This window comes from Parus major, chromosome Z, assembly GCF_001522545.3.
Source record: "Parus major isolate Abel chromosome Z, Parus_major1.1, whole genome shotgun sequence".
Lineage (NCBI taxonomy): Eukaryota > Metazoa > Chordata > Aves > Passeriformes > Paridae > Parus > Parus major.
Window position 1 is genome coordinate 9,673,908 of NC_031799.1, and position 12,919 is coordinate 9,686,826.

Below are 12,919 nucleotides of genomic sequence, written 5' to 3' on the forward strand. Positions count from 1 at the left end.
TCTGCTCCACTAGAATATGCTGCAACATGGTGCTCTGTATTTGAATTCCAAACCAGCTGTAACTGCAAGAGTTCACTTCCATACTGCTGCCTAGAAGATTGCATCTTAACCTGGACTCACAGGCATTGTGGTCTGCTCTGAACTTGCACTGCTAAAATTGCCTTTATCTGTGACAGCTCGCCACACTCAGTAATATCCAAGCTGTTTGAAGGCAATTCAAAACTAACAAATCATTCCTAACTACCCAAGCATCTCCCATCATTAGATGTCCTGCCTCATTAGAGCAAGAAACAGTATGGATACCACCAAGATGAAATTCACAACGCCTAAAAGATTCTTCACCTTTTTAACAGAAACCAAAACCGTAATACAAGGTTAACTAAATAAAACTATCACATTTGCACACTTCTCTGTCCAAACATTACTCAACGCTCCTATCTCTCCACTAGCATTTTAACCAGCCAATCTGAGATTAAAAGCTTAACTATACCTCTCTCCAGCACAGAACCAAGGATGCTACTATTATTCTACATGGGAAAGACAAGCCATTATTAGAGTGCTAATTTCAAACTGAATAGTCACACAGTGGCTCAGGTGAGGTACAGAGTATGCACACACATATACACAAAGAAGACTAGTATCACCAAATGTGACATTTATTTCAGGCTCCTAAAAAGAGTGACTGGATTAGTACAGTCACTTAAATAAGTAACAAATGAGGTTTGCATTGCACGCAGGTTTATAATCTTAGGCCCTAATGCCACCACTAGCAGAAAGCAGAAGCTGTAAAGGTCCTGTAATGTTCAGAGAAATTTCCTGCATTACTATCCGCATAATCTAATGCTTCTCAGTAAATCACGATATTATTACTGGGTAGTGAACACAAAGAATTCTAAATGAGTAGGGTAGCAGGAAATTTTATGCAGCAACAACACTGAAAGGAACAAGAATGCTTCTAATACATTATTTACAGGTTTAAAGGGCACTTAGCTCTTTTGCTGTCTTTGATTAAATATGAAACAAGATTTCATTTTCATGTTTTATGAAAATTAGTATTTATGCAGTAATGAAGACAGTAATCTATTCCTCTTCTTATTTATTCAATGGAAGGAACTTTACTGGTTATACTGTTACTACAGTAAATATAAAGTTTTGCATGCCCATCCTGATTTTGGCTGGGGAAGAGTAATTTTCTTCTTAGTCGCTGGTTCAGTGCTGTATTTTGGATTTAGTATGTGAATTATGCTGGTAATACAGTGATGGTCTAGCTGTTCCTCAGTAGGGCTCACTCTTGTCAAGAACTTTTCCATTTCTTGTATTCTGCCAGTGAGCACGTGCACAAGCCAGGAGGGAGCATGGCCAGGAGAGCTGACCCAAACTGGCCAAAGGGATATTCCATGACATAGAATATCATGCATGCATGTATAAACTAGGGTGAGTTGGCCAGGAGCTGCTAATTGTTTCTGGAGAATAGGCTCGACATTTAGTCAGCAGGGGATAAGCAATTGTGTTGTGCATTGCTTTACTCTCTTGGGTTTTATTCCCCCTATTCCCTTCACTACTACTATTTCTTTTATTAATATTAGTGCTATAATTCATATTATTATACTTTATTTTCTTTCAACTATAAACTGTTCCTATCTCAATCCAGGAGTTTTACTTTTCTGATTCTCCTCCCCACCAGGCTGGGCAAGAAGAGAGAAAGAGGCTGTGTAGTACTTAGTTGCTCACTGTGGCTAAACAGCAACAACCCAATATGCCTGAATTTTCCAAATCCAAGGTCTACCACCTGAGCAGCTATCAATCAGACCTTTATAACCACTTCAAATATCAGTATTTAATGTTAATACTTGGACAAATTTTAATGTTTTCTTTATGTGAAGGATGACAGTATTTAAATGATCCACCATGACCATGGATAAGCTGGAATTCCAGGAAGGCACAGTGACTTCTATGCTCCACTGTCTTTTCAGTTCTTGACCTGGGGGAAAGCAACCCTGGATGTGTGGATAGACTGGCAAACAGAGGGCTGGAGAGCAGTGCCATGGAAAGGAACCTGGGGCTGTGGGTCCAAGGCAAGTTGAACAGGAGCCAGCAGTGCCCTGGCAGCCAGGGGGACCAACCCTGTCCTGGGGGCATCAGGGACAGCATCACCAGCCAGGCAAGGGATGGGATTGTCCTGCTCTGCTCTGGGGCAGCCTCACCTTGAGTGCTGGGGGCAGTTTTGGGTGCAACAATATAAAAAAGATATTAACCTGTAAGACAGTGTCCAAAGGAGGGTCAAATGATGGTGAAGAGACCAGAGAGGAGAAGTGTGAGAAGTGCGAGAAGTGGCTGAGGTCACTTGGTCTGTTCAGCTGGGAGGAGGCTGAGGGAGACCTCATTGTGACCTTCAACACCCTCGCAAGGGGAATCAAAGGAGCAGACACTGATCTCTTTTCTGTGGTGATCAGTGGCAGGACCCAAGGGAATGGCCTCAAGTCGTGCCAGGGGAGGTTTAGGTTGGCTATCAGCAAAAGGTTTTTCATCCAGAGAGTGGCTGGGCACTGGTACAGGCTCCCCAGGAAGTGGTCACACTACCAAGCCTGACAGAGTTCCAAAAATGTTTAGACAATGTTCTCAGGCACACGGTGTGATTCTTGGGGATGTCCTGTGTAGGGGCAGTAGCTGGACTTTGATGCTCCTTACGGGTCCTTTCTAATTCAGGATATTCTATGATCCTATGATTCACTACTATAATACAAATTAGAATACTGTCATTTTGAAGAACTGGAGTTCTGAAAGAGTTTATACCAGTCTACAAGTCTAGAATTAAATACAGAAACTTTGCTTAAAAGCAGCTTTCAGCAATCACTTAGTACAGCAGATTTTATCCTTTGAGTTTTCTGAGTGACTTCTGAGATTCACAACTGTTACTCAAATTCTGAGGGACCAGCTTTTAAACTGAATGTTCCCATGTCTCCATGGGCCCTGATGGGATTCACCCCAGAATACTGGAGGGCCAGCAGTTGTTAGAGCAAGACCTCTCTCAACCATCTACCAAAGGCCTTGGGAGTCTGGGCAGGTCACTGCTGACTGGAAGCTTGCCTCATTTACAAAAACATGAGGCAAGAAACAGGGAACTGGAGACTTATTAGTGTAACCTCACCTCCTGGAAAAACTATGGAGATACCAAGTTCTATTAGAAAGTGAAAGAATTGTTAAAGAACAATGCAATAATCTGTCACACCTATCCCTGTATCATAAGGTCACCTCGCCTCCTGAAAGAAGGGAAGGCAGTGGATGCAGTTCCAGTTTGACTAAAGCTGCTAACACTGTCTCTCACAGCATCCTTTTCCAACAAGTTGTTCAGCTGTGGGATGAGCACATTCACAGTGCTCTGTCCAGATGGCAGCACCCAAAGGGCAGTATTGAATGGGGCTACATCTGTCTGGCAACCAAGAGTTGGGTGCACCATTAGCAACTTGGCTGATGATTCAAACTGGCAGGTGCTGTGGATCCTCTTAAGGGACAAGAGGCCTCGGAGAGGGATCTAGATTGGAGCATTGGCCACTCTTCTAATGGAGTGAAATTTACCAAATTCAAATGTGGGATTCTGCACCTGGGATGGGGGAATGGTAGGCACAGGTACAAAGTGGGAGTGGAGTGGCTGGACAGCTGCAGAGGGAGGTGGGACTGGCTGGAGCGGGGCTCAGTGTGGCTCAGCAGTGCCGAGGCTGCACCGAGCACAAACCCCATCCCAGAGCACTGAGCACAAACCCCATCCCAGAGCCCTGAGCACAAACCCCATCCCAGAGCACTGAGCACAAACCCCATCCCAGAGCCCTGAGCACAAACCCCATCCCAGAGCCCTGAGCACAAACCCCATCCCAGAGCCCTGAGCACAAACCCCATCCCAGAGCACCGAGCACGGCACAACCGGCCCAGAGAGGGGATGGTCCCGCTGGGCTCAGCCTTGGGGCGGCCTCAACCTGGGCCCTGCAGGTGGAGGAGAAGGGGAAGGTCTTTGAAAGTGTCCCGAGGAGGAAAACAAAGCTGGTGGGAGGGCTGGAAGGAACTTCCTGTGAGCAGCAGCTGAGGAATTTGGGCTTGTCCAGTTGGGAGAAAGGGAGGCTGGCTGAAGGGTGACCCCAGTGCTCTCTGCAGCTTCCTGAAGAGGGGAAGGGCACCGGCAGGTGCTGAGCTCTCCTCCCTGTAACCCAGGGACAGGACAGGAGGGAGTGGCTCACGGCTGCACCAGGAGAGCTTTTGACTGGCCATCAGGAGGCATTTCTATAAAGAGAGGGTGGTCAAGCACTGGAACAGCTTCCTAGAAAAGCTGTCAATGCCCCAGTCTGTCACTGCTCCAAGGCACTTGGATAGTGCCCTTAGCAACGTGCTGGAACTTGGCCAGCCCTGAAGTGGGCAGACAGGTGACTGGACAATCACTGTAGGTCCCTTCCAATTGGAAGAGTCTGTTCTATTCATTGAAATTTAACAGAATCTACTTAGACTCTCTTCTTTCTGATGCAAAGTTTAGGTTTATTTTCTCTTCACGTTTCCAGATGAAAACTTAATATATTTTGAGATATTCATACTTGAAGTTATTACAAGAAAGGTGTGTATACTAAAAATAATTGCATAAATTTTTGAACTAAGTGCTGAAATCAATAAAATTTTGATTATTATCATTAGGGAGCACTGAGATCATCTAAAATTGCAGACTAATATTCTTCCAACATATCAGAATTCTTCATAGCCATTTTGGCAAGAGAGAACCTTTAAAAATGTGACCAATATTGTGTTTATTATGAAAATTTTCATTTGTTGCTATAAAAACAACCATGTCAGAACTTCCAAATGGTGTATGTATAAAGAACTAAAGACTTCAACTGCAAGTGATTTGTTCTTCTAAACCCAAGTCCTTGTTACTTCTAGCAACTTTTAAAAAATCCACAGGTGAGTTCAGCATCCAGAAACACCTTTAATTTTTCAAAATTTATGAGGCTCACCTATGTATTAAGTAGGTAGGAAAACATTTTTTTGTTTATCTATTGCCCTGGTTTCCAAGAACATGATTTTTTTATGCTATGAACTGTCACTTCAAATACTAGAAACAAATCTAAAGACTTGTTGTAATATCAAATCTTACCATCTTCCCCTGCCACCACCATCTCTTTCTCAAATACACTGGAGTGGAATACATGATTTGTAGCACTCTGTAAAAACACTAGTAAGGACCTACCAAGCTGGCTTTGTGAAACTAAGCTTCCTTCAGACGTTTTAAGTGACTCTTGTGTTTTCAGCTTAAAATATTGAATTCCTTCTTATGAAAGGACTGCCTAAACACCAATTGCTGTGTGTCTTCACTTCCAGATGTGGTAAACACACAAACCGATTATAGAAGGTAGACTCTTTAACTGATAGCAAATTAAACAGTATCTTAAGCTTATGATAGCAAAGGAAAAATGTTCTTTTGATCTGTTTTCCATTTTCTCAAAAACACACTTAGGATCAGCTATTAAACTTGAATGTTATTCCAATTATATAACTTCAAAGGAATTGCTCAGGATCTTTAGTCTAAAGATCATCTCAGCTCTGCAATAAAAGATGATTTTAAAAATTCACTGCACTTCAAAACTGCAGACATACAGATCTTGGTTTATTATTCACTTAGCCTTTATACTTAAAAGGAAGTTCTATATATATGTCCTATATATTCACTATAACCGTCACGTAAAATGTAAACACATACACACACTGCGAACATCCAAAGGAACTAGAAGATTAGCTAAATTTAATCCTCTGTTAAATACCAGAGTAAATTAAGTTTAATGTACTTCACACCCATTTTCAGGAGAAAAATCAACAGAAAAAATAGACTTGGAGTTATTCCAACACCTCCACAAAAGCGTACATTCCTAAAACTACATTACATATGCAATTTTTATTAGCTAGTAGCATACATCTGCATTCATTGCTATTGTTAATCATGTCTGATATATTTGCTTTATTCTTCTGAGCTTTTTCTTATTCACTACACCTTAAGCATTGAGGAAAGCCTTTATTATAGATTTACGGAATGAGCAACATAAAATTCAAATATGGACTTTAAGGTGTCACTCCAGTATAAGTCAAAATTGCAAAGATGTTTCTGACTTTTTATCAAGTTAAGTAACACGATGTCAGAAAATGTGATATAATAGATGCTACCAATTACTTTTTAACACTCTGGCCATAATTTAGATGAACAAAAACTACGAAGATACAAAGACTTGTGGCCATGTGTTTATAAGAGATCTTTATTGATAGATCAATCCAGACACATAAGACACAGGTATGTATACTAACAGAGTCACGGGTCCTCAAGTTCCACTGGAGCTCTTGGTCTTAGAAATCAGAGTAGGACATTTTTTAAAAAAGGTACCTGTCCCTGAAAGTACCTCCTCTATTCTCTTATACACATTAACCATAACATTACTTCAATTGGATTAAGTCCCCTGCTATTTTCCGGTGCTCCATCTCTCCCTGATCCATCCAGCCTCCCTTAGATTAGTTTCCAAGCAATGTTAGAAGGTGTTCCCTGTGTTCCCACACTGACAGCAAAGCGCTGGGGAGCAAGGCCTGTGTTCCCCGAAGCTGAGGCAGGAGACGGGCCTGGGGGCGGCACACGGTGACTCGCCGGCGCTGCTGACTGACTGCAAGTGGCCATTTTAATCTAAGGGCCTGGGGACCCGATGCTGTTGCTGATCATCCTTCTCCTCCTTCTCCGCGGTGCCCAGCCCCACCTTCCACCCCCAAGCATACACGGAGATGAGAACACACACCCGCGGGCACGGCGGGAGGGTCCGGGCACAGCCCACGGCATGGGGCAAGGGGCGGGAGTTGCCCGGGATCCCCGCCGGGGAGAAGGGCCCTGGGGGGGTCCCGGGGGGTCGCGGCGGTGCTTACCTGTACTGGGCAGCAGCCCCGCTGTGGGTGAATCCAAAGTAGTTGCCGGTGGCCATTTTGGCATCTTCCCCCAGCCGGCTGGGCACTGCGGCGGCGGCGACAGAGGGGAGGCGGCGGCCGGGGCCATGACAGGAGGCCCGGCAAGAGGAGGCGGTGGGGAAAGAACGGGACACACAGAGGGACAAGGGAGAGAGAGAGCGCGGGAGCGCCGGGTCAGACTGGGCGCCTCAGGACCGACCCCCGTCCGCCGCCCTCTCCCGAAGCACGGACACGCCGAGCACCGCTACTCACCATAGGTGAACGAAACTACCGGGCATATGGGAATCATGAGTCCGGCCTGGCAGCAACGGCGGCGGGTGAACTCTCAACTCTCCCCCCCTCCCTCCTCCTCCTCCCGCTCTCTCCCTTCCCCCACCCACCCACCGACGGCGACAACGGCGGAGTGCGGCCGGGCCGGCTCCGCCTGCGCAGGCGCGGGATGTGCGCGAGGGCCGCTGGGAGATGTAGTCCGGTCGCGGCCGGGCTCTCGCACAAGGAACGGGGAGCCGCCTCCGACCCGGGGACCGTGTGCGCAGGCGCGGGATGTGCGCGAGGGCCGCTGGGAGATGTAGTCCGGTCGCGGCCGGGCTCTCGCACAAGGAACGGGGAGCCGCCTCCGACCCGGGGACCGTGTGCGCAGGCGCGGGATGTGCGTGGGAGCCGCTGGGAGTTGTAGTCCTGCTGGCCGGCCATGGGGAGCCGCGCTCGGGGCGCCTATGGAATATATGCACAGACGCAGACAAACATATGTATGTATTATGTTTAGAATCCCGCCATAGCTCCTGTGTGCTTGCTGCACGTGCAACGCTGGTACAGCCTCACCCACACAGGGCCCATTATTGTAACTCTTCCAGAAGCCATCAGTCCATCAGATCACTCCTGAAACGTGCTGGGCAGCGCTTTGCGTCCAGTGCAGTGACCTCCCGATCAAAGGCACTGAATGAGCATGTGTTCCCCATGGCTCTTCCCCTCCTTCCGGCAAATCCTTCCCTCTGAGCATCAGATGTCCCCCAGAACTGTGGACAAATCAAAACTTGAATGCCTAAATACTTCTATCTCTTTTATATATTTTGCCTGTGCTACAGTGTGCATTATTCATAAACTAATCAAGACATATAAAACGATTAATAAACACTGGATTAAGTATAAAGTATAATTTTAGAAGTATTTGTTTACTGTAAGTTAAGCGTATTCAAAACATACTTGTTGGGAGGTCCTGCAGTCCTCACAAAAGCAGGGATTCCCATATCGCACAGTAGCTGTGGTTTTAGGCAGTAGGACTGCAAGGATATTATAGTTCATAAAATGGGAAGAGGAAAGCTGTTCCTGATCTCATAGAAAGCTATTTCTCATCTCCTAGCTAACATTATTGCAGCTGCATATGAAGTACAACTACTTCCGATGCCAAACATCCTTCCCAATTCACAGAACGTAATTTGCTGGTCATTATTATTAATTTTGCATAGGAACAGAATATTACTGTACCTCCTGTTCTTATCTTAATCAAGCACAACAGTAAAAGGAATATGCTTGGTTCTACCAAAAGTGCTCTTCTGGGAAGAAAGTGGCTACTGGGTGAATATTTAATTGCTATAGACTAGGAAAGAAAAGCCTTAATCCACATTTCTGTGGGACAGTACTTGAGGAGAAGACTCTACAGACCTTCTGTAGAAGAATTTAGAGGATATTACCACTGACATGAAAATCCCAATTGACTCAGGATACACAAATTGTAAATAGATTTATGATTTATATATCCTTACTTTTATTAAAAATTGATCATAATAGGACCATTGGATCATGATACTTGGACAGAAAGACAACACAAGTTTCTTTTGTTCCACTGTCTTTCAATTTTCTTCAGTTATAAGCCTTCCAATATCCTGATAAATAGACAATATTCAGTACATTTCATTTAAAATATAAGCATATATAGACACACCCACAGACATTCACATACCTTTTATCACTGCATCACTAAAGCTATTTTTGGCCATTGCTATTCATTTATGAAGTGAACTTGATAGAATGACAGAATCAGATTGGCTTGGGGTTGGAAGGGATTTTAAAGATATCAAATTCCAACTCATCTGCCATGGACAGGGACACTTTCCACTAGTCCTGGTTGCTCAGAGCCACATCCTACCTGCCCTGAACTTTGTCAAGGATGGGACACCCATAGCTTCTCTGGGAAATCTTCGCCGGTGTCTCACCCCCCTCACAGTAAAGAATGTCTTCCTAATACCTAAGCTAAACCTACTGCCTTTCACTTTGAAGCCATTCCCCCTTGTCCTGTCACTCTAGGCTCTTATAAAACAGTCTCTCTCCATCACTCCTGCAGCCTCCCTTTGGATACTGGAAGCCCCAAAGTCCCAAAGCCTTCCTTTCTCCATGCTGAATAAACCAAATTTTCTCATCCTTTTCCTCATAGCAGTGGTGCTCCATCCCTCTGATCAATTCAGTGATCCTCCTGTGGACTCTCTCCATGGATATATATCTACATTATTAATATATACTACTATTGATATGTATTACATTATAATGTTCAAAATAAACTTGGAATATTTACCCTCTTTTCAACTTTGTCTCCATGAAAGAAAAACCAACAACCAAACCAACCAAAACAAACAAACAAACAAAACTCACACCAGAAAACCCCAAGGCTTTCTTACTCACAACTGAGATTTTGACTTCAGTTTCATAGCTTTTCTTCATCCAAGTAAATTCTAGTAGTTACAATTCAAATACTACACCCTTTATGTTGTGATTTTAGCCCTGCATATTTCTGAGCATAAGCTCCCATTCCACCAAGTCAGGTGCAATTTCAGAGGAAGATTCAGATTACTTTCCTGTGTGAATTTTGCATTTTGAGTTTTAGTGCATATGTCACTTTTAAAGAACTACAACACATTATATGAAAAGTCATGCTTTCTAAATGTGACCATAAAATATTAAAAACCAAAGTTTCCTTTCTCCTTGGGAAAAAAAAAATAAACCCACTAGTATTATACAAGTCTTTCTCTCAGCAGTTTCTTAATAAGAACCTGATGCTTCCTGGTGACTTTGTGAACCATTACATAACATCTATTTATGCTACTACTAGCTTGCAGGATCAGATTCATGGTCCATACTTAAAAAACCTCAGTGGATTATGAAACAAGATTCTATCTCCTTAAGACATGTATCATATTGCTTCAAAATTAAACAGTAATAAATTCAAATTAGATCTTTAAAGGCTTTTTGACATTTCCTGATTTCTAAATCTTTAACTGCAAGGAAGATACATGGAGTGATAAAGTGCAAGTGGTGGCACAGGGAGAAAGACAGAAAAGCTTTAGTGAAATATGGAAAAGTTATTTTTTGAATAGGATAAAGAAACTTCTCTCTCCCTGATTGTAATAAGATTACAGAAGAACAGCCAAGAAGTTCCAGAATGAAAACATGTGGGAACACAAATCTTTAACTTGGAATTAAATACAACAGATACTCTATCTGTGCAAAGTTCAAAGTATCTAAAAATATCACAGACAAAAATGGCAAGCAAACTAGCATTCAGGAAAACACATTTTTGACCTTCATTTCAACCATATGAGAAGAAGAAAGCACTGTAATAACATGCAAGTGTCATCAATCCTACTATTTTACTTTAATGTCCAAAGACACATGTGATAATATCTCTGCTGTTGCCACAGGACTGCAAAACTGCGACTGAAACACAATGGGGAAAACGAAACGCTTTTACATCTCAAGATTTTCAAGTAAGATTAGGTAAGATTTCTTGGAGACAACTTTCCAGTTTACGTAAAAGCAGGCTCTCAGCCAGCCTTTGCGTGCCCACCAGAGGGCAGGGCCACGCAGCAGAAGGTGAAAGCTTTCCAAGACAGCACAGACCATGTTAACAAAACCTGCTTTTATTTCCTGAAAAGGTAATTTAATACTTAGTGCTCTCTATGTAAATGCTCTAGTTAGAAAGAGATTTACAATCAGCATATGGAGACCAGTACTATCTTCTCACCCGGAAATTATTTCAGATAGCTAGATATACAAGACATTTTTCCGTTTATCAACCTCCTTATTATAGAGTGAAATTACATTTTTTAAGCAGTAAAGACAAAGACCCCACATTTTCGAATTATTAAAGCAAAAAAGTGTTACTTTTAACAATGGAGTTTAGATATTGTAGAGTGACCATAACAACAGACATAGTAAAACCTATAAAAGCAATTTATTAAACCACAGATGGAAGCTATTACTGTTTAGGTTACTAAATTGCAACATAAAAACCCCCACTTCCTAAACAAAATAAACATTATGCAAGTATTGATGCAAACTTAAATTACATGATACACATGAGAAACAAACCAGTTCCAGTTCCACAAACACTGTTTGGTAGCATCTCTTACTCTTTTTTTCCTGACACTTTAATGAAACTACTGTCAATATTATAGCTAACCTCCCCTTTCACAACATCAGATTTCGTCTTCCACCTTTTAAACTAGTAAGCACTAATACCAAAGCTTTGAAAGCTGTCCCACTTTAGGTTTGCCCCAAAATGGTTTTCCTGCTAGCTCTACTATTTCTAACCAGAGAAGTCATCCTTTGCAGTTAGTAATTGCTATGTAATCAGAAGTACAAGCGTGTATTTTTCAGCATTCCCATTTAAATCTGCATGCTAAAATCTGTTACTGAAGAAAAAACTAATGCTTCAACATTCTTCTCTGCCGAAGACATGTGGGATATGAAATGAGGCAATCAGGCAGTAACTAGAAGAATTTAAGCCCTTTTAAGGCAGCTACAGAAGGAAAGTATCTGATGAAGGAACAAACCCATTACAAAAGTCTATTTTAAGAGCTCAGAAAGTGAACTATACCCCTAGGGGGGATAGATGACTCACTCAGAAGGTAACAGCAGAGGTTTACCTTGGAAAAATTATGGCTTCTTTCCCACTGTTCTAAAGCCAGCATTTTTTTTTTTTAGTAGCTTCTTTCTTCTTTTCTAAATACGATGAAATACAGTGAAGGTAATTCGCCAAAAACTCAAACCGCCACTACACTCAACGATCAGAGTATTTCTCAAAGAAATGTATCATTCCTGAAAAGCAGAATATGAAATCCCAGTTGCAGCAAACCTTCCCTTCCCCTCACTGACCTGCTATTTAGGAATTTAGCTGTAAAAATAAACTTGGTGCTTGCTTTAGAGGAAATACTGCAGGTGGAAGAAATTAACTCCTTAAGAGCCAGCAGAAAATGTTTCTTTCAGTCAATTTGATTTATGTCAAGACTGAAAGAATTGATTAAAAATACAAAAATACTGTTGATTTGAATAAACAATTCCTTGATGATTTGATTAAAACCTGAACATTATTTGTGCACCAAGTGTTGGTCTGTAAAAAAGCAAAGCATATAGGAATTACAAATACCTGAACTCTCATTATGCTTCTAAGATGAAAAATTAGTGAAAGTTAGTTGAAAAGAATAACTATGTTTTTTTACAAATTAATAGTACATATATGGAGATGATGTTGTTGTTGGAGTTAAACATTAAGTATTACAATATAATCTGTTCATCTTCCACAATTACATGCTTGACAAGCCAGGTGTTGGTGCAGTGGTTTAAATTACTATATTGCATATCATTTACTGTGCTTTGCCACCTGTTTGTTTAAACAATCATATTTTTATCTTCCAAAGGTCAGAGATGCAGTAAGAATTGTATATTTTTCTATTTCTCTTTTTATTTTGTGACCTAGATGACATTGTGAAACTGCAAGTTACCAAGGATTATTTAGATGAGCACAGTTCCTATTTCTGGTATTTCCTTCTTGTTTTCCTGCTATTAAAGTGAGGAAGTGATAGCCACTTCTCATAGCAAAAGCTAATTTACTTCATGATGAGGGTTCTAAGAACCTCATGGACCCCCTCTAAAAACCTCTTTGTCCACCTCCTTTAAG

The 12,919-nt window shown here is 42.1% G+C and overlaps 1 protein-coding gene across 4 annotated transcripts in view; it reads right to left on the bottom strand.

Moving 5' to 3' along the window:
- Nucleotides 1-7,350, bottom strand: part of ZFR (zinc finger RNA binding protein) — a 47,032-nt gene extending 39,682 nt beyond the window's left edge. For 3 of the 4 annotated variants that reach the window (XM_033520320.1, XM_033520322.1, XM_015652953.2), the window contains exons 1-2: nucleotides 7,222-7,350; nucleotides 6,931-7,015 (exon numbers count right to left, since the gene is read on the bottom strand). In XM_033520320.1, the coding sequence (XP_033376211.1) occupies nucleotides 6,931-7,015; nucleotides 7,222-7,258 (122 nt within the window). In that variant the 5' untranslated portion in view covers nucleotides 7,259-7,350. The remainder of the gene's footprint in view (nucleotides 1-6,930; nucleotides 7,016-7,221) is intronic. The other variant, XM_015652952.2, reaches the window with a different exon arrangement.
- Nucleotides 7,351-12,919: the final 5,569 nt, after the last annotated feature.